The following is a 22,940-nucleotide window of genomic DNA, read 5'->3' on the forward strand; positions in this document are numbered from 1 at the left end:
CCACGCCTGGCATTATTAGGCAGCCTGGTGCCAATAGGTTCCTGATGTTTATCTGCCTATTCTATTGGCAGTACTTCTCTACAGGCACCAGACAAGCTCTGTGTAATGGGTGCAACTTAAAGTAGCTGAATGCACTTATTAGAAGGGGTGTCCACAAACATCTGGACATATAGTGCAGTTTTTATTGACCTTCATGGCCTTCTGGCTAAATCTGTATTATCTTAGAATGCGGAAAGTCCAGTTTTCAGTGATTTGGACGTTTTCAGTTTCCAAGGAGGAAACGAGGTTTGTGGCTGAGCGTCAGTGTGACCCGCTGTAGCTCTCTGCCATTCTGCTGCCAGCCCTTTCATTGTTCAGGCGAGGCACATCCAGTAGGTCTGAATAAGTGTTATTAAGAGTTATTTGTCCAGATTCCCCTCGAAAATAGGATGACCTTTAAGACTCAACCAGTGTTCCTCAGTCTGAGCTACACGCTCGCTCGTGTACACGGAGCTTTTTCTGCCCACATGAAAGCCTTGTATCTTTATTTTTGCTGTTTTTTCACTTTTGACATAACGTGAATGTGGCAGCTGTTCGTGCCGTTGTGTCTGAATTGAACGGACCAATAGAAGCGCTCCAAAATGACCTGGAATAAAATCGACTTCCATTGAAAGTTAGAAAGCTGTAGAGCTGCCATTTCTGTGTGACCTCATTTATCTATTTTGGGTTATCTAATAATGATCGCATTGGTCTTACTATAGTGTCCTTGACATGGATTAAGCCTAGTATTGGACTAAACTGAACTACATTACAATGCCAATGGTGAGTTACACTTAATAATCTATTGTAGTTCAGATTAGGGGCATTTCTAGACTAATTTCTGTAGGTTAGCTTGCCCAATAATATGACTTGTTAATAATAATAATAATAATAATAATAATAACAATTCATATAAACACTGAATGTAATCAAATCCTCACAGCAATGCTCCTCCAAAATCTAGCAGAAAGCTTCCCTGGACAGTAGAGACATTTACTCCAGCATTGAGGAGCTGTGGAGCAGTGGAAGAGCTGTGTTCTCTGGAATGATGGATGACGGTGGTGGAGCTCCATCCAGTACTTTTGGAATGAGTTGGGGAGTTGGGAATGGACGAGGTGGGGTGGTGATCATCATCCAACATCCTGACCCCACTAACGCTCTTATTGCTGAATGCAATCAAATCCTCACAGCAATGCTCCTTCTCCAAAATCTAGTAGAAAGTCTTCTTCCCTGGACAGTAGAGACAGTTACGCCAACAAAAGCAGAATCAGCTCTTTTTAATAGCCTTGATTTTAGAAAAAAAGAAGAAGAAAAAAAAAAGAATGAGCAGGTGTCCAAATACTTTTGTCCATATTTTGTATGATGGTAAAAGTAGACTAGCTAACAAACTATGCAGGGAGAATTTAGGGAAAACTATTTACTGGTATCCTCAGGCCTCGGCCAATCACAACAGAGAGAGAGAGAGAGAGGACGAGGGACAGCGCTGTCCACAAACTGCTGTCCAATAGGTTGCAGAACGGGTCATTTGACCCTGGTTGAGGTAAGTTTTTTTGAATACTAGCACACTTACCTGCTGGTAGTCGGTCTAACAGACTTCAGAACACTCTGTGTGCTTGAGCAAATTTAGTTCCACACACACACACACACACACACACACACACACCCACACACACCCGAGTCTGGGCTCTGACAGATAGGCGTTGGGGGGGCTTGGTGATCGGGCAGCACTGCCTGAGCTTCATATTTAAGCACAGTGGAAGAAGAAGCCAATCCACCTCAGCCTCAGCCATCTCCTCCTGCGAGTGATGGAGAGAGCGCAGAGGCATTTATCAGCCAAACAGGAGAAGCGTCCCACTCTAAATTAAAGCTGTTTCTCATCCTCGAAAAAAAAAAAAATATATATATAAGCTGCTTTTCCCAGGCAGGGCATCTCTCCACCTGGGCTTAAGATCCCTCTCTGAGTGGATGCTGTGGATGTAGGCTGGGCAGACGATGAAGAGGAATCAGATGGGGCGAACGGAGCTCATCCCCACCCTCATTACCTTTCACGCTGAAATGGAGTCTCGCACAAGCTCCTTAAGGGGTCATGTGTGGTCTATTGCACCAAGCATTTCAATCCAGATCCTCTTTCTTCTGGACTGTGGGTGGAGCAGTGGAGGAGTAAGGCCTTGTATGATTGCAGGTGGGGATGATCAGGTGGATAAATAAATTTGATTTCCGATACCTATTTTGAGATCACACAGTTTGGCTTCTGCTTTTAACCCATCTGTGCTGTGAACACACACACACACATACACACACGCATACGTACCAGTGAAACCCACACAGTGAACAGTGAGCATACATGCCCGGAGCGGTGGGCAGTCATTGCTGTGGCGCCCGGGGAGCAGAGAGGGTGACGGGCCTTGCTCAAGGGCCCAACAGTGGCAGCTTGCCGAGCCCGGGTATCGAACCTACAACCCTCAGCTCTAACCGCTGAGCCACCACTGCCCCACAGAAGAAAGCAAGAAGACTGGGATGAACCCTTTTGGTAATAATTATCTTCTTCAAGTAAAAAAGTTAACTGTAATTTGACTTTCTGGATCGTATGCAGTTTTTCGGGGTGTTTTGAAAGTCAGACGTACCTTTATTCACCTAAAATGTTCACAATAGATGCACATATTATATATTATAATATATATATATAATATGTATATATATATAGTATGTATATTATAAGATATATAATAGTGTATAAATATATATATGGATATTTGCATGAATTTGACTTGGCAGTGTAATGTTTTGATTACAGTTTTACTTCTTAAGTTGCACTACTGCATTTTGTTTGTTGTATTTGCTTGAAATTACTGCAAAAACAGTCCCCAACTCCTACATCTGGTTGAAAATTGATGATCTAGTCTGTTTTCAGCTGTTTTGAAGACTCTCTGGAGTGGAAAAACATTATGAACCTATTGGCACCATGCTGCCAAATTCCAGGTGTGGGCTAGAGGAGTATAAATCCCCCCAGCATTGAGCTGTGGAGCAGTGAAATGATGGATGGTGGAGCTCCATCCAGTACTTTTGACTTCATCTTGACTTGCCAAATGCAATCAAATCCTCACAGCAATGCTCCTCAAAAGGTAGAAAACTTTGTCCCTGGACAGTAGAGACAGTTACTCCAACAGAAAAAGCAAGATAAACACGTAATCAATGCCCTTAATTTCAGAAGAAACAGTGAATGAGCAGTGTCCCAATACTTTTGTCCTGATACTGCATGTTACACTGCAGGTTTTATGGTAGCCTGACTTAGAGAACTGAAAGTTTTCTCTCCGGCCATTGTTTTTGTCTTTGTCTATGAATCTGACACACACTTCGGTGAGTGTGTGTGTGTGTGCTTATGCAGGTCACATTCCTGTGCTGCAGTGCTGCTGCATCCCTCTGTGCTTCTCTAAACCCCTTAGTCTGTGAAATTTGATGGTGTAGTTCACGCCACCAAGGACAAGCTCAGATTAGTCTTCGTGTGTGCCGCGGCCTCTGGAGCTCCACGCTGTGCCTTCTGCCTGAGAGCTCAGCTGAAGAGCAGTAATGAGGAATCCTGTCAACAATTAATAGCTGTGTTAGCCACGGCGTAGGCCTAATAGAGAGATCAAGACCAGCCTGCGTTAGGACCAGGTTCATCTTCACGCCAGTTTGTAGGAATAGAAACTTTTGTACAGTACGGTACAGTATGGATGAAAAGGCCTTGATGCAGTTTAACGGTGAAACAGTCTACTGTGTAAACTTTGTATTGTTGTATTGATTGATTAATTGGTCGTAATAAATTCTAATAATCAAATGTAGAAAAGTAAAACTGCTATAGTGAACTATAGTAGTCCTGTTTCTAAACCATACTCAATTAAAGAGGAAGTGTGAAGGCTAGAAAAGTACAGCAGAGACAGTTATAAACTCTCTTCAATATCCCTGATTACAGAAAAAACAATGAATGAGCAGTGTCCCAATACTTTTGTCCATATAGTGCAGGCTGCAGAGTTCACACGATTGACCTCCTGTTTTTTAAAATTTGTAACAAATGTTAACTAAATACAGTAAAGACGTCCGATGAAGTATTGATCATATGGAAACTGTGTCAGTCGTAAATAGCCAATTACCCTCCCCGCTCGTTAGGACTGACCATGCAATCAGCCACTGGCAACCGGGCAACCACCGTGCTCTAAGGAAAGCACTGGGTCCTCAGCTCTGGTACAGGTTTGAATACTTTTCTAAATAAAAGTGCTTAAAATTTGATATGTTATAAGATTTAGGGACGTTAATGTAAGCAGATATTAATATTGGAGCTTAATATTTGGCTGTTTAAAAACAAAAATAAATAAATTAAATAAAATTAAATAAAAATAAATTAACAAAATAATTTTTACAAATTGACATGACCTGTTCTGTCGTTCAGCAAATTGTCTGTTTCTTCCTAAATTTGTGTTAAAATTGTGGTTAAATATTTATTTTTTTGAGAAGAGACTGGCTTTATTAATAGACTGTCTGAGTCCGGCCTCCCCAGCATCGCTATCACAACGTTAGCATCTCTACCGCGGCGACTGACGGCCTCACACAGCAATGCTACCGTGCAGTGTTGGCATCGCTACCATGATGTTATCAGCACTACCACAACATTAGCATTGCTATTGCAGCATTAGCATCACTATTGTGATGTTAGCATCACTATCACAATGACCACCGACCTCGTCCAGCAATGCTACCGTGCCAATATCCTCACTATCGCGCTGTTAGCATTGCTACCTTGGTGTTATCAGCACTACTGCAACATTAGCATTGCTATTACAGCATTAGCATCGCTATCGTGGCATTAGCATGGCTACCACACTGGCCGCCGGCCTCGCCCAGCAGCACTACTGCTCTGTGAGGTTCATAGGGTTGCAGGCCATGTTCATGAGGTCCTGGGTCCGTCACATCTAAACACGGGGCAAATACGGGGTCTACACCTTGAGGCCCTGAGGGCAAGGCTTGAGGCCTTTACGAGGCAGGGTCACAGGAAATGCTACGGGAAACAGAACCGAGGTCATTTTATACCAAAGAAGCTTTTTCATGATGAAGAGATGATATTTTGGTCCCAAAACCCCTGTTGTTGAAATGCCGTTGAGGAGGCTGAGGAGGTTGAGGAGGCTGTGCAGCGAGTGGCGGTCTGGCAAAACTAGACTTAATGGGGGTTTAATTTTCAACGGCTGCCTTTTAACATTTACCACATAAACTGGTGATGAATAATAAAGCCCAGCATTCAAACACGAGGGTGTTATTTCATTTTGATGGTATTTATTGGAGATACCTGTTCATATCTCATAACCGTTACAGTAATCCGAGCTAAATATGGAACACTGGAAGGGTTTAGGTGATGCTGGACTTCTGCACTATAGCAGGTCTTTAGAAAAATTTAAAAAAAAGCTGATCCCGGTGGCTTCAGTCCAAATTTTTACATTTCATAAGCATACATGAAAAATATTAGATATCACAGTCAGCCCAGAAATGCCATATTAACAGCCCTATTAACAGGTGTCGTAAGGTGTCGTAAGGTCCTGTAGGTTTCGGATCTAGCTCAGATGTGCGTTGGCATGAAAGCCGACGAGGAACAGCTCAGTGATCGACGAGGAACAGCGCAGCGATCGATTGTACATGGCTGTGCGTATATCATCTTCCACTCATCCTCTATCTCTCTCTATCTATCTCTCTCTCTCTCTCTCCCTCACTGCCATCGTCTTGCTCTGGTGCTTTTGGGAGCCGGGCCCGGGTGTGTGTGTGAGTCGCTCTATTCCGATCCACCAGCCTGGAGGATTTCCAAACCATCTGGACATCCTCATACTCGCACAGATTTTTTGGCAGGCTTGCTGATTGGCTGCGTTCCCTTGGGCCTATTTTATCTGGGAAAGGTCACTTCATCATTCCATCGTCTCCAATTAAAAAATATTAATAAAATGATTAAATATTAGACTCCAATAAGCCACAACATTAAAACCACCTGTGTAATATCGTGTAGGTCCCCCTCATGCCGTCAAACCATGGAATGGACTCCACAAGGCCTCTGAAGGCGTCCTGTGGCATCTGGCACCAAGACTAATGCTAGCAGCAGATCTTTGGAGTCATGTAAGTTTAATAAGCCTTGGGTGCCCAAGGGTTGGGGGGGGGGGGGGGTCCTGGTATGCAGTGGTCAGTACCTACCAAAAGTACCCCCCCCCAGTCAATATCCAGTCAGTCAGTACCTACCATAGGCTATTCATTTGCTGCCTAATATTTCCACAGGTAGATGAAGATTGACCTATATTGTGTCATTCATTTCGCTTGGTTTTAATGTTATGGCTGATTGGTGTATGGCCACACACAGTGCAGTGGACTGTTGACCAACAGAGCTTCTAGATTCCATTAAAAAGTCTTCAGATTTACGCAGGTTTTACCCCGTAATGATACAGCCTCGTTCCTCAGGCTCTGTGCTGCTAAGTCCAATTTACATAGTGTGATCACTTCAGCCGCAATTATTTTTCTGTCTGTGCGGCTCCGTCGGACACGAGCTACAAACTAACAGTCTCTTTAGCGCAGCTGAAGGTGGAGCTGTTTGGGGAGCCTTCGAGAAGTAATTAGCTTTCGCTGTGTAATTTGTCGCCGCGTTCGGCTCCCTCCTGTTTCCCAACCGTCTGAGGCCTGAGTCTGGCCTTCAGCAGTACCCGGTATAAACCGCACAGCATTGCGCTTCCATAGCATTTCATAAACACTCCCTAATTAAGTCCACAGAAGTTTATGAATCATAAACGACCCTCAGTGTCTGCGAGCCTTGTTATGTAAAGCCAAGGAAGAGGGAAAATAATGGGGACTAAAAGCAGGATTATGCATTAAGCTGTAATTTTTTTTAACCTCCAAATTGGCTCTAAACAGTGGTTCTGAGGCTCTGCCCACACATACATGAGCCTAAGGTCACAATGTCCAATGGCAGGCTCCTGTTTCGGTATCTACTCCTGTTTGCTTTGGCTTTGGGGTCGTTGTCTTGCTGGAAGTTTGTGAAGTTTCTAGATTGTCCTGCTGTATCTCTTTAGGCTATATTCTGCACCATCCTTCAATTTTGACCAGCTGAGAGGAGCATCATCTCCACAACCTGATGCTGCCGCCACCATGCTTCACCAGTTGTGATGATGGCTTGGGTCTGCATCACACATACAGTATGTTAGGGCCAGATTTACACAACACACCTTCACGCAAAATAAATAAATAAATAAATAAATAAATCAGCATGGATGAACCCTCAATGGTAAATGTCACAATGTGGCCAAAAGTATTGGGACACCTGCACAGTCACTGTTTCTTCTGAAATCCGAAAGGGTACTAAAAAGGGTTTGTCCTGCTCTCATTGGGGTAACTGACTTAAAAAGACTTTCTACTAGATTTTAGAGCAGGAACACTGCTGTGAGGATTTGATTGTATTGAGCGACAAGAATGTGTGTGAGGTCAGGATGTTGGATGATCACCGACCACCTCACCTAGGGGGCTTTATACCCCTCTAGCCTACGCCTGTGGTGCCAATAGGTAACGCAAACGAGTCCACTCTTCAAAGGCAGTAGCACAGTTGTAGAGTGTGTGTGTGTGTGTGTGTGTGTGTGTGTGTTGCTTCGCCAGTGGATGATGGCTAAGAGAATGATGATGGCTGATGGCCAGCTGTACTGGAGCTCCTCGCTCACTCGGGCTGTCCCCTCGGCCCTGAGGAGGGAAGCAGAGTGCTGCAGTGTTTTCTGCACCTCTCCGCAGCGTCACATTCTCATTTGTCACTCCACCAGGCCAGCGGAGAGGCCGTAAATCCTGCGGAAATTTTATGGCTTCTGTGGCTGTTAAATTGAAATCATGCATCACAGTGCTGGAGCTGTAATACAGCGAGCTACTCTTTTCCACAGCGCTGACGGATGGAGGTGTGTGTTTGGTAATGAACTGAACCTCTAACTAAGTTTCTCTCCTCTTGGTTTGGTGTTTTTATGGTTTTGCGCTTTCGGAATTAAGTATTGTGAGTTTGCAAAACACAGAACCAATATGGATAAAAATATTTGGACACTATTTAATTATTGAATTTAGACGTTTCAGATTCAGCAGAGGAGGGACTGGCTTACTACCACAGAGCAGAAGCCGCCTGAACTCCAGCCCGAAGTCTTCTGAGTTCTCCTGCCTCTTTTACAGTCTCCTCCCAGAATAAAGCTGACCGCATGGTCCGAACTAGCAAAATGCAAGTTTGACATTATTAGGGATTAGGGATGCACCGATCCGATACTAGGATTGGATAGCATTCCAGATACTAACAAAACCAGCTGTATCGGGTATCGGATAATTATGCTGATCCACAGGACAGAGCACCGCCGGTATTCTGGGCAGACATGGCCGAACACTTTTGAGTCCCAGATTTGGGGTTGATCTAGTCGATCTTGATGCCTTAAGTCTCTCCTGCATGGTTAGGTAAATACTTTATTAGTTCAGAAATGGTATCTGATTGGAATTAGGTATTTCCTCACGGTATCGGACTGAGTTAATGTATCTGTATCAGAACAGAAAAAGTATAAAAATAAATAAATAAAAGTATAAAAATAAATAAATAAATATGTATGTATGTATCTATATATATAATTTATATAAATAAATAATATTTATATATTATTATATTTAATATATTATTATTATATTATATGTAAATATACATGTTGTGTGTATATATATAATTTTTGTACATTACAAAATATATATATTATATTTAATATATTATTATTATATTTTACATATAAATATATGTTTTGTGTATATATATATATATATATGTTATATGACAAGTTTTTTAGCAGCTTTAGTATTTCCAACTGTAAATTAAATAAGCAAACATCAGAGACCAAACAGTCTGATCAGCTTCATCTGATCGTAAAATCAAGTAAATCCGATTTTTCATCAAACTACCCCTTTAGACATCCATTAGCCAACTACTTCTTCCTCCTTATTGTGGAGAATTATGGTCAATGAACCCTGACTTAGTTTCATTAGGATTGATGGTCCAGACGTCATATTTAATATCCATATGATGCAGCAGCCCTGCTCTGAGTGCAACTTTTTGCACCTGAACCACCGAGCCTGTGTGAAAGCCTAGAGAGGAGACCGCTCAGATGCAGCATTTCAAAGCTGTCTGAGCTGATCTGATCAGAGAAGGTGTGAAAGAAAAGAAAGCTTCTTCAAGCTGTTGGCCTTCGTCTTGGTGATGGACCTGTGGTCCTGTGGGAAAACTGCTATCTAAGACAAGCAGAACTCCAGCTGACCTCTCCTCCTCCTCCTCCTCCTCCTCCTCCTGCTCTTTCTACCTCTCTTTGGTATCCCACCTCTTCGCTCACAGCTTTCATCTTCTGCATCAAACAAGCTAACCTGCTTTTTAAGGCTGTCTGCTAGAGGTTAATTGGTTGTGTTAAACCTCTCCTGGATTAAAGAACAGTGACTTCGCAATCCCTTGTGAATTATGTGAAGATAAACAAGATACAACAAGGTCTTCCCTCTTACAGACGTGCAGTTGACTCATTCGCACCCTTACCATGTTGCTGTCTTTGTCTCTGAGTCCTGTATTTCTAAAAGCAGTGGATAGGAAGACCAACATCTAGACACATCTAGTCATGTACTGATAGCCCTGGTTCATTGGTGTCTGCATGGACAAAAGTATTGGGACATCTGCTCACTCATTGTTTCTTATGAAATCAAGGCTATTAAACAGTGTTGATTCTGCTTTTGTTGGAGTAACTGTCTCTACTGTCCAGGAAAGAAGGAAGGCTTTCTTCTAGATTTTGGAGAAGCACTGCTGTGAGGATTGAATGGCATGTTGGATGATCTTAACCCCAACTCATCCCATCCAAATGTACTGGATGGAGCTCCACCATCCATCATTCCAGAGAACACAGCTCTTCCACTGCTCCACAGCTCCTCAATACACCCAGGTCAAGTTCGTTCCACCACTTCAGTGCAGGACAGAAAAAAGTCTGGACGCTCGTCTTCAGTGGATCTTAAAGGACGGCGGGTCGAGCCGAGCTGTACTTGAAGCTGGAAGGGCTCTTGGTGCAGGTCGGCTTTTGACCATCGCCATCAAGTACAGAGGGGCTGACTGGTCCAGTCTTGGCTTTGTAGGCCAGAGTTAGGGGTCTGAATCTAATGACCTGGGCAACGTTAGACATTCTGGAGCTGATTTGTGCTTTTTCACGCATGGATTAGGCTGACGTGGCAAAAAGAGCAGAAAATGGAAAAATATCTGAAGGAAAAGTGGCACAAATGCAGCCGAAGCGCCAGAGCGCCAGATATTAGGTTGCATTGATGTTCTACTGTAAAATAGTTCCACACTGCAGACTTTAAACCGTTCTAGTACCTTCTGAGAACATTCCTCACTGCTGCAGGCCGGGAATACTGACCGTTAAGAGAGTCCAGAGGACACCAGAGGACACGCTGCTAGAACACAGCAGTAAAAACAAAGGATCGGACCTGGAAAATAGCTGGTAATCGCTCCATTCAAAAACGCCTGGATCAGCCCAAATCCTGATGCACCGGATCAGATTAGGACATCCCTGATGTTTAGTACAGTCTGTCTCTTTTGGCAGAACTTGGGTTCTGATTCTGGGTCTCTTTGCTGTGATGTAATAGGCTTTATTGATATGGAAATGGAAAACTGTAAGACTCTGTAAGAGACACACGGCCAGTTTTTATGCAGAGATCTAATTAAACCAGCGCCATCAGCAGTTAATGACACTGTTCAGGGCAATTAGCAATGCTTCATTTCCAAGTCTAAACCAAATGGATCCGCACACTTCCAGTAAAATTACATTAGGAACTCATTGTGTGAGTGTGTGTGTGTGTGTGTGTGTGTGTGTGAGAGAGAGTGCGAATATACTGTACATTGTACGTTATTACTTGTGGAAACTGTTAGGATTGTGGATAGGGTTTGGGAACATGAGGTCTTGCAGTTCTTCTGATCTATGATCTAAGCTCCGCCCCCACAATCTAGCAACTGTTGCTAGGTGAGTCTAGCTGTATGTTACATTAACAAGAGTCAAGGTTTATTATAAAGTTTGAGATTCTAGTGCAGAAACCTTTAAGAATTATGTAGCACACATTGTGGAGTCCCCCAGGGTTCAATTATAGGGCCTATGAAACTTGTGATAATGAATGGGTTGAGAGTTCAGTTTTAATATCATGTGATATTTATTTTGCATGTGACAGGCTCTTGAATGGTTCCTCAGCAAAGCCAGTGGCTCTGTATAAAGAATATTCCATGAAAACCCAAAGAGCCATTTGGATGCTTAAAGATTTCTTCTGATTGGTGGTAAACCTTTCATGGATGGTTCTGTACAGCACCAGAAAGCATTTGAACTGCTCTGACCCCTTGAGACATGGACTCCACAAGACCTCTGAAGGCGTCCTGTGGTACCTGGCACCAGGACACTAGCAGCAGATCCTCCTGTAAGTCCTGCTGTGAGTTGTGAGGTGGGCCTCCATGAGCATCAGTGACCTGTGGCTGGTTTGTCGTTTGTCTTTTCTTGGTGCACCGTTTGCTAGGTTCTGACCCCTGCACTACAGGAACACCCCCACAAGACCTGCCTGATGCTGTGGAGATGTTCTGACCCAGTGCAGACGTCTACCCGTCGCAGTTTGGTTCTCGTCGAAGTGGCTCAGATTCTCACACTTGCCCATTTTTCCTTCTTTATCACCTTCAAGATCTTGCTGTTCACTTGCCTAATAGATATGCCCCTGGCACGTCACCTGGCACTGGTTTTAATGTTATGGCTGATTGGTGTGGTCCTAAGACAGTCCTGCTAATAAGGCATGGATTTAAGGTAATACGACTGTTGTGATGTGCATGTATGTGCATGTTGCTGATTTTGTAGGTGTGTGTGTGTGTGTGTGTGTGTGTGTGTATGTGATCTCAGTAGGAGGCAGCTTAATGTGTGCCATCAGCAGCCCCAGCAGCAGTCTCTGTCAGCCACAAACGCTTCACTCGCTGTGACACGTTCAAAATGATCCAATTATTTTCTTTAATTACATTTCGAAATTGAAGCTAATGATCTTCATTGGTCGATTGATAACCCTCTTCAATCACTGGAGCGTGGGAATCCTCCTTTATCCCATGCCTTCCTACAGCAGGGAGCGTCTTTTCCCCAGCATCAGTGTCTGGGACTGTTTATGGATCATACGGGCTGAGGGATTGCTGGCTCTGCCAGGTAGAATTTTATAGCAGATAATCGTATCCAGTGCTTTAATGCCCTTCTGTTTCATAGTGAATGAACCCCGCCGTCGGGCCGTGACGCAGATTGTTGGGGGCAGGTGAGATTGATTTCTCTTCCATTTGCCCCGACAGCCCTTCCGTTCCGATGGTAATTTATTCAAATTCAATAATCCCACTACAGATCTCCGCAGCATCAGTCAAAGCTGAATTTGAGGGAAGAACAGACTTTTAGGTTCGGGGCCTCGAGAAGAAGGATGGACACACGTGTAGAAACATAAGAAAAAGCACAGGGCTGCTGGATACCGGGGGATAACTGAACCGCAGTGAGCCGCTGCCCTCTGGAATGCAGTTCACTGTACTGTGGAAACATGAGAAACACCTGTGTTCGTGCAAACATGGTATTATCCTTTCATTTCAGTTAGTATTTACACAAAGAAAGCGATTCAAAAAAAGTTATTACTACTGACAATAATAATAAAAATGTCATATATGTTATTATATTATATTATTATTATATTATAATATATTATAGTAGTATTATTAGTAGTATTAGTACAATGTATTCTTCCTTTTTATGATTATTAGCTCTAATAGTATTTTTATTATTTATTTATTTAGTTCATGGTATTAAAAATATGTTATGGGTATTAATTCACTATTATATTCAGTATTGGTAATATTAATATGTATTGACGTTACTACTGTTAATAATAACAGTTTGTTATTATATTGTTTGTTTTATTTTTTTATTATTATTATTAGGAGCAGTTGTAGTATAATTTATTCTTCCTTTTTATGATTATTAGCTCTAATATTATTTTTATTTTTTAATTTATTGATTTAGTTCATTATGTTTTATTATAAAAAATATGTATAATATTATAGTAGTATAATCTAAAATAATAGTATAATATAAAATCATTTATAATATTAATTCACTATTAATTTTAGTATAAGTAATGTTTATTTTATTGACATTACTACTAATAATAATAACAGTTTGTTGTTATATTGTTTAATTTATTATTATTATTAGTAGTAGTAGTAGTAGTATAATCTATTCTTCCTTTTTATGATTATTAGCTCTAATAGTATTTTTTTAATTTATTGATTTAGTTCATTAAGTTTTATTATTTAAAATATGTTAGTTAATATTAATTCACTATTTTGCTTAGTATAAGTAATATTTATTTATTAATATTTATTTTCGGTTTTATCATTACTGTCAACATCATCATCATCATCATCATTTTTTTATTATTATTTGTATACATGTATTAGTTTATTTAGTAGTTATTAGTATTAATAGTAGTAAGTAATAGTATTTAGTAGTAATATTATTAATGTATTACTGTTGTTAATAATCAGTCATTTTATTTATTTATTTATAGATTATGTTTTTAGATTTGGTTTTTATTATTATTCTAAATTGATTTTGAATATTAATGTATTATTATTGTCAGTAATCATTAATTTATTTTATTTATTTGTTTATTTATTTATTTATTTGTTTGTTTATATACCCGGCTTATGGAAACTATTGCAATGTGAATTTGCGTTTATTTCACCCCTCTACATTTCTGCCTGTCTACAAACACACAGCAGATACGGTGTGTGAGCAGAACAGCATTGTGGTAATAATTCATTGTCCATCAGCGTTAAAGAAACGTGGTCAGACCTCCACTCATATCTGTAGAGACGCACAGCAGGCGTGGTTAATGTATTCAGGGGTGAACAAAGAGGCAAAGGGTCAGGGGAGCCCAGGAGACGCACTGATCCTTAGTTACTCGAGAGTGTGCCGGGATTGGCCTGGTCGTGGAGAGGAGGGAGGTGGAGCAGCTGGAGCTTTGGGGGGAGGGCCGTAGCGCATAGCAGTCAATCATCTGTACCGGGCTGCTGGGGGGTTTCTGCTCGGTGTGACAGAAGTGTTCAGGAAACAGGTTGGAGCAGAAGAGCCGTGTGTTTACCTGTGTGATCCGTAGGTGCAGTGGGAGCAGGGCTGCGTGATCTGACTGGGAGGCCTGGGCTGGAGGTGGGATTTCTGTAGAGAGGTGTGTAGACTGAACGTGAGCAGATGGGGCTGAGAGTGGTGACATGTTGTGAAAGGTGAGGAGAGTAATGGGAGAGCTTGATGATCAGAGTGTTAAGTGTGTAGTTTTGTGCTAGTGTAAGCAAGTGTTTGTGTGTGTGTGTGTGTGTGTGTGTATGTGCGCATGTGGGACAAAAATGTGCGATATATAAAAAAGGGGAGGAACACAGGGCTAACCTACTAGCCCATACCAACAGGAGCAGCATGGTCCTGTCTTTGTAAGGAAGAATCATTTATTTTCATCTATTTGATAGACTAGGTTATGTAATATTATATAAAGGTATATATATGAATAAATGACTAACATTTTAAATGACTTTATATATATATATATATATATATATATATATAGGTTACATATATTTATGTGTGTGTATATATAATACATGGGACACATTAATATTATATTTGTATATGTGTATATAAAAAAACATATGGGACACATTTTATATATGTATATAATATGTATATATAACTTATATAAAACATAAAACATGGGACATATGGATATCTGTGTGTGTATGTATAGTACATATGTGACGCATTATTATTGAATAGATACATGTGTATATATAATACATATGGGATGCATTACTATTATATATAGATATGTGTATATATAATACATATGGGATGCATTACTATTATATATATATAGATAAGTGAGTGTATATATAATACACATGGGACGCATTACAATTATATATATTTATGTGTTTATATATAATACATATGGGATGCATTATTACTATGTGTAGAAACGTGTGTATGTGATGCAAATAGGACATATATACGTGTATATACATATACATGGGTATATATTTAATGCATATGGGACATATTAGAGATACAGACAACATGATATAGACATGAGATGCATACATACGTATGTTTATATGCCACAGTATTATTATATATAGGTTATTATATGTGTAATGGATATGGCCTGTGTATATCACCCCTCATCCTGACAGAGTACAAACACGTGTGTACTTCCATGCATACTACTGCTAGATTAGGGAGGAATGGGGTGCAGAATTGTGGGTAATTAGCTGTTGTATTGTCTGATGATGGAAGGAGTAATGAGAGAGAGAGAGAGAGAGAGAGAGAGAGCAGTAGAGCAGCAACAAAAGCCCCACTGAGAACCGTTGTTGCTGGCTACTGGTGGAGATGGCACAGTGTGTGTGTGTGTGTGTGTGTGTGTGTGTGTGTGTGTGTGTGTGAGCGAAAGAGAGAGAGAAAGAGAATGTGGTCTGTTTTCACTCTGTCCTGTAAACTGCACCAAGCCATTGTGTGTGTGTGTGTGTGTGTGTGTTATTACGTTCGATTACACAGTGTAAAGTCCTAGCCCCATTTATCTTCTCGTACTGGTGTCTAATTGCTTTTTTAAATGAGGTTGAGTGTGTGTGTATATGTGTGTGTGTGTGTGTGTGTGTACGTACAGTCTCCAGCAGCAGCAGTGTGGTAAACTTGCTCTGTGCATCTCCCTCCCTCGCTCGCTGCCACGCCCTTCTGAAGCTCAGTTGTGGGCTATGAGATTAATCCTGCCTCAGCCGTGTCCTTCCCCACCCCGCCGCGCTCCGATCAATAAACCCCAAGACGGATGAGCCTGGCGACCGTCTGCAAATCCGTTACACGCTACATTCCTCACGAATATCTCGCACGTGTTGATGGCCTCAGTCAGGCTATTCGCCTTGGAGACTGTCAAGGCATGATGAAGTCAGTAGAGAAACACAGGCTTCTTTGTCTGGATTCACACCCTGCAGGACTGAGCTTCACCGATGGGTGATTTGGCCCTGATCAGTCAGAGGTTCCAGTTCTCTAGTTAATTTTTTTTTTGGGGGGGGCGGGGCTTAGAGTGGTCCAGCACTATATATTATTTGCCATTGGAAATCCTGAAATCCCAGCATGCAGATGAGCTTCAGTTTATCATCTCTGATAAATGAAGGTATTCACTCCCTCCAAGAAAGGCAATTGATTTTCAAACATTGGTCATGTCACCTTATTGATTCACCAATGCTTTATTATTTAAAGCTCTGCAACCACAGTATGAATACATACGTCCAGATCACACAGCCCTACTGCCCAGTCTTCAGGGTTGTGAGGAGCTGATAGCCCTGTGGAGGTGCCGGGTAACATGTGGATCTCGTAAATGATCTTAGATCCAGCTCAATAGCAGTAATTGATCACGCACTGAGCGGTTAAGGAGTCCTACAGTGTGGGAGTGGGCTGCTGGTGCTCGGGCTGAGGGGATCAATGGGCTTCGGTCAGGGCCTGAGTGTGCAATCTCATTCATTAAGGTCTGCAGGTGTTTAGGCCTTTGATAGCGGTCATTTTTTCTTTGTGTTCAGCGTCTTCGCAGAGTTTTTTCCTGAATAAAAACGATGACAACAGTTCATTTAGCTCTGATTGGATGCTGCTTGAGCTTTGGAGATTTAAGGAAAACTCTCATGTCTATGGTGTGACCTCTCAAACAGGTGTTTTACAAAATCGCACATGCAGCATCAGTGTCATATGTGAAGTCTGAATGTCCCCCAGCAGAATTACATACAGAACATTACATAACAAAATAAGCAAAGTCAGTAAAGATGCACCGATTGATCGGACATGACCGCTGACCGCACGATGGCTCGCTTTACGCAACGTTGGCACAAACAGAGCCACACACATCACTTATCTGGCAGGGGAGATACCATGATCAAGAAGGTGGTTCACCCAGGGTGAGGCTCAGCCATTGCACTCTGGTTGTGCTGACCCCTGCGAATGTGGGAATCTCGACTGCATAATTACTAGTGGTGGGGGATCTCCTGATTTTTTACTGGGGCGGTGGTGGTCCAGCGGTAAGAGCTCCGGGCTGTTGATGACAGGGTTGTGGGTTCGATACCCGGGCTCGGCAAGCTACCGCTGCTGCCAAATGATATTCATTTATGATACCTGCCAGGCCGAAGTAAGCCAAAAGTTTGGAGCAGCAAATACATGAAACCCTTAAAAACACCCTCATCCTGCTGAACGTGCCCAATGTGAAGAAGCTAGCACAGAGGCTAAAGGTCGCAGGAGCACAGAGACGGCTATCTTTCTTCAGCATGTAAAGGCCAAAGCCGTTAGAGGACAATCGTGGAATTCATGGCACTGGATGACCAGTCAGTTTCTCTAGCGGAGGATAGAGGTGTTAGAAACTTGATGCTTTCCCTCAGCCCAACATACACAACACTGAATAAGCAATACTCCAACGTCATGCTAGTAGAATTGCTTACTCTTGTGTCAGGACACACACACACACACACACACAGTCTAATACACACACTACTACTAACCGGCCCTAAGCCAATACAAATACTGTACTTTATTTTTAGGTGGTTTGTAAGAAGAAAGGTTTTGACTGATAACCTACTGTACTGTAGTTTTAGATTTGAGAATTCTTCTTTAAATAATATTTAAAAAAATTCTTTATATTCTTATAATAAAAGCAATCGTTTATTTTTATTACTTACAAAAATATATAATTTCTATAAAGGACCAATGTGAGAAGATAGATAGGAGATCATCATGGTTTTATAAATTAATCAACTGTTAAATTTATTATTAGTCTCTATAAAAACTTTTTGTTTGTTTTTTCTGTTTGTGTGGTAGGACAGAGGACCCCCAGTGATGGAAGGCCAGTGACTGGTTCTCTCTATATGGCTCAGAGGAAGAGGTCTGGGGCCAGCAGCAACAGCAGCATGGCCTCGGCGGAGCTCCACGCTCCCTACCCCAGCGCTCCTGCAGAGCACCCCCCGAAGGAGTATGAGGAGCATCCGGTGGAGTCTGAAGCATCCGCGCTTCCCTACTGTGAGCAGGAGGAGGAGCATCTACCCAACAGCCGCCCTGCCACCCCCACCACCCCGGACCATGCTCACTCCGATTACCGCGGCCATCCGGACAGCCTGGACGGGGACTCCAGCTCGGACTATGTCAACAACACATCAGAGGAAGAGGAGGAGGAGGAAGATTACGACGAAGGGCTGCCGGAGGAGGACGAGGGGGTGACGTACTACATTCGCTATTGTCCAGAGGATGACAGCTACCTGGAGGGTGTGGACTGTAACGAGGAGGCCGACTACGAGGCGGTCCGGGCTGAACCGCCGGCAGACACGGATGAGTGCCAGGAAGCGGTGGAAGAGGAGGAGGAGTGGCCGGAGGGTGATGGGGAGGGGGATGTGGAGGGGGATGTGGAGGGTGGGGAGGTGCGCTGCGAAATTCTGGAGGAGCAGGACTCGGACCAGCAGATTTACGACGGCAGGCCAGAACCTGTTCTGGATCACCAAAACTTGCACCATCACCACCACCACCATCACCACCACCATCATCCAGAAGCCCATCAGGACCAAGCTCTGCCTGCAGCCCGGAACCAGGACGAGGAAGAGGATGGGGAGGAAAGCGAGGATTACTGCCCCAATGAAGAGGAAGAACCGGAAGAGGAAGAGCAGGGCCGAGAGAGGTACACTGGGGACTACTACGCTCCAGAGGATAATGGGAACTCGTACAGGAGCCACAAGGGCATAGAGGGCGAGACGGGCGAGGAGACGGAGGAGGATATCGATCAGATTGTGGCTGAGATTAAAATGAGCATGAGCATGGGCAGCCTCAGCAGCGGGACGGACCAAAGCCCGGAGGAGCTGGGGGTGGACACGGCGCCCAGCCGCTACCAGCCTGAAGCTCCGCCCAAGGCCGAACCCGCTGCTGCTACTTACCCACCGCAACCCCACCGCCATGACGGCAGGCCCAAATCCCTCAACATCCCCTCCGCCGGCCACAACCCGCAGCCTCAGAGGGGCGTGAAAGGGCGCTCCCGCACCCCGGAGGAGCGGAGGAGGTGGGCGCAGGAGCAGGTCAGAGAACAGGTAGGAGACCAGATAAAGGAGAAGCCTTTAAAGATGATTTCTGTTTGTTGGATCATGATCTTGATTCATCCCAGGAACCAAATATCATCTATGGTTTTGTCAGGAGGCTCACAGAGCACAACCCACTGATTGTTTAGAGCAGCGCTGCCTAATTAGGCACAGAAAAAAGGGTCTGATTTGACTCGCCAGAAATGCATCTTAACCTCACCCCCACACCCAGTGAGACAGCCAACATCAGTTTAATCTGCCTCTGTCTCTGCTGAAAAATCCAACTCAGGACTAGTCTTTGCTGCTTGCTGGTTTTGGGTGGTCTGAGCTGGTCTTTGATGGTTAAGGTGGTTGAAAAGCTGGTCATTCAGGCGAAATCATGCTATGCTGGGAAACTAGCTGGTTAATTAGTTTTTGTGTACCAGCATAGAATGCATTTGATTTTAGTCATACTAGTCGACCAGCTAGGTGATGCTGGTCATAGTGGTCGACCAGCTTGGTCTTGCTGGTGATACTGGTCGGCCAGTATCATGCTAGTTAACTAGTTTGATCATACTGATCGACCAGCTTGGCGATGTTGGTGATACTAGTTAACCAGTTTGGTCATACTGATCGACCTGATCGACCAGCTTGGCGATGTTGGTGATACTAGTTTGGTCATACTGATCGATCAGCTTGGTGATGCTGGTCGACCAGCTTGATGATGCTGGTCATGCTAGTTAACCAGTTTGGTAATGTTGGTCGATCAGCTTGGTGATGTTGGTCGACCAGCTTGGTGATGTTGGTCATGCTAGTTAACCAGTTTGGTAATGCTGGTCGACCAGCTTGGTGATGTTGGTCATGCTAGTTAACCAGTTTGGTGATGTTGGTCATGCTAGTTAACCAGTTTGGTGATGTTGGGCGACCAGCTTGGTGATGTTGGTCATGCTAGTTAACCAGTTTTGCAATGCTGGTCATGCTAGTTAACCAGTTTGGTAATGCTGGTCGACCAGTTTGGTGATGCTGGTGATACTGGTCGACCAGCTTTGGGATGTTGCTCATACTAGTTAACCAGTTTGGTCATCCCGATCGACCAGCTTGGTCTTGCAGGTCATTCTGGTGATGCTGGTCAACCAAGATAACCAGTATTTTATATCGAATAGTAACTTGTCTGGTGTTGAAGAAGTGTGTAAAAACAATATAGTAAATAATATAATGATGATATACTATATAATATACATATAATAATGAAGTTATTTAAACCACAGTGTTTGAAGATTTGATCACCTGGTCTGAAACACTGCTTATTTGGACAGTTCCTCAGTCATTTTAAAAGCCACCTACAGCTTCTTTTATCTTTCTGGACACATCTGACCGTTCAGGAGGAACCTCTTAAGGCGCTTTGTGGAACCTTTCTTCTAAAAACCTTTTTTCTGAAGGTTCCTCCTTAAGAGTATTTTGAATTAAAGAACCTCCAAAGGTCCTCAAGGCTCTTATATTGTTAACAGTGTAGTAGTTTGACTTATAGCCAATATCGGCCTCAAGAAGGCCATAGGGCTCACTCTGATGTAGTACTGTAGTTAGGTGATGATGATGTTATTACCCTGCAGTGAGGAAAAAACAACGGATCCCTGAGGTCCAAAAAGGAATGTGTGTATTTGGCATTTCCAGTGTGACGGCGTTGGTGTGGCAGTAAAGGGCTATTTTAACAGCTGAAATGTCAAGTTTTCAAAAGGCAAGCTTGTGTTTTTCTGATAGATTAACACCTTCCGTTTGGCTGACCGCTGACTCCTCCAGTGGCGCTCATCTCCTGTGGACCCTTTCTGCCTTTTTTGGATGACTTGACAATTATCTAATGATCTGAATCAAGGGTGTTACCCTGTTAAAAGTATAAGAAAAGTATAAGAAACTGTTGAGGAGGTTCCTCAAAGCCCCTAATGAGGTTCCTCCACAGTTTCAAACTGAGGAACCCTCAAAAGTTCCTCAAGGATCTTTTAACAGTGTAAAATATGTCAGAGGCTCGTGTTGCTGCATGTTCGTATTCTGTTGCCTAAGCTCAAGCTTTTTTGATGGTATTGCACGTCCTACTATGTTGTTTATGGAGCATACAAAGACTTAGAAGCACAGGGAGCCCTGCTGAAGTATTAATCTAACAGTTACTGCATCAGAAAAACCATAAAGCCCTTCTTTGGTGCACTGTGCCCGAGTCAAACATGAAGGGCGTGTTACAGAAGCTGGAAGCCTTGGTGTAGTCATTGATGATCAGTTATCGTTCTCAAGTCATGTTGCAAACGTAACTCAGCCATGCAGATTCCTCCTGTACAACATCCGGAGAATTCCCCTCCGTACTTGATGGCGATGGTCAAAAGCCGATCTGCACCAAGAGCCCTTCCAGCTTCAAGTACGGCTCGGCTCGACCCGCCATCCTTTAAGATCCACGGAAGACGAGCGTCCAGACTTTTTTCTGTCCTGCACCAAAGTGGTGGAACAAACTTCTCCTGGGTGTCCGAACAGCAGAGTCCAACGCTCGCTGTCCTCAAACCCAGACTGAAGACCCTCCTCTTCTGAGAGGACTTGGGCGAATAGTAGAGTATTATGGGCTTCTTACTGACTTGTGTTTAGTAGAGTCTAAACTTAGAAGATCTTTGAGTTTTAGTCTGTTTAAACTAGCTGAGGTTCTTCTTGAGTGAACAGTGAAGCTCTTCTGTACGTCACTCTGGATAAGAGAGTCTGCTAAATGCGAAACCACATATCTCCCAGCATGGAGATGTTTATAGGAGTGTTTACAGGCATGTTTACATCTGCTGTAGCAATGGCTACATCTTTCTCTTTGGCCAGAGTATCCCTTTACAATATGAGCATGTTCTACTTCACTAGCTCCTGTTTCTCTGAGAACGCTTGATGGGGATGACGTTCATTTAGAGGCTTTATATTCCGCATAGTGCTGTGTACTCTACAGTTTACTGAGCTAAAAGGTTCAGAGGAAGGTATAATCGTACAAAACCTGGAGGCGTCCAAATGTCTCCAGAGATCAAGGCCAGTAAAATCAAAGCCCTTCCCAAGTCTCCCTAAAATTGTAATTTCTTCACCAGTGCTTTATATTTAATAATATTCCCAGATAAAAACACATGAGACGTTTTCCTGCCTGTGTCTGAGACACACATTAGGCTTTGATTGTCTCAATTCATCTCAATTGTCCTCTCTAAGCGTGTAGTGCTAATGGTAGAGGCGCCTGCCTTAGAAAAAGGCTTGATAGAAACAGTTAATGTAGAATAAAAGTATTCTATTCAGTAGGACACTATATTTATAGTAGTTACTGGAAAGACAGACAGACAGAGACAGAATTTATTGATCCCGGAAGACATTTAGCAAATTGCACAATACAGCACAGGAATACAATAAAATAATTACAATAATAACAATAAATAGAATTAAAGTAAAAATATGCATCTTAAACCAACCAGAGATGAAAGGCAGTGCAGTTATAAAGAGTAAGGAATGAAGCAGACAGATGACAATACTAAATAAATATCTGCATATATTGATATTAAAGTAAAGTACAGTGTCAGTAAAGTGTCAGTAGTGTCCAGAAGGCAGATGTGCAGGATATTTATAGTTATTACTAAATACTTCATAGCAGATACTGATTATTTAATAGCAGTTACTGGATATTTTACAGTAGTCACTGGATATTTATAGTTATTACTAAATACATCATAGCAGATACTGATTATTTAAT

The 22,940-nt window shown here is 42.7% G+C and overlaps 1 protein-coding gene and 1 pseudogene across 5 annotated transcripts in view; both read left to right on the forward strand.

The window, feature by feature from the left end:
• Positions 1-22,940, forward strand: part of apba2b (amyloid beta (A4) precursor protein-binding, family A, member 2b) — a 154,251-nt gene that overhangs the window by 74,273 nt on the left and 57,038 nt on the right. For 4 of the 5 annotated variants that reach the window (XM_072670963.1, XM_072670966.1, XM_072670967.1 and 1 more), the window contains one exon: positions 17,985-19,234. In XM_072670963.1, the coding sequence (XP_072527064.1) occupies positions 18,032-19,234 (1,203 nt within the window). In that variant the 5' untranslated portion in view covers positions 17,985-18,031. The remainder of the gene's footprint in view (positions 1-17,984; positions 19,235-22,940) is intronic. The other variant, XM_072670964.1, reaches the window with a different exon arrangement.
• Positions 17,024-17,164, forward strand: LOC140548528 (U1 spliceosomal RNA; annotated as a pseudogene).

Source organism: Salminus brasiliensis, chromosome 25 (genome assembly GCF_030463535.1).
Source record: "Salminus brasiliensis chromosome 25, fSalBra1.hap2, whole genome shotgun sequence".
Classification (NCBI taxonomy): Eukaryota; Metazoa; Chordata; class Actinopteri; order Characiformes; family Bryconidae; genus Salminus; species Salminus brasiliensis.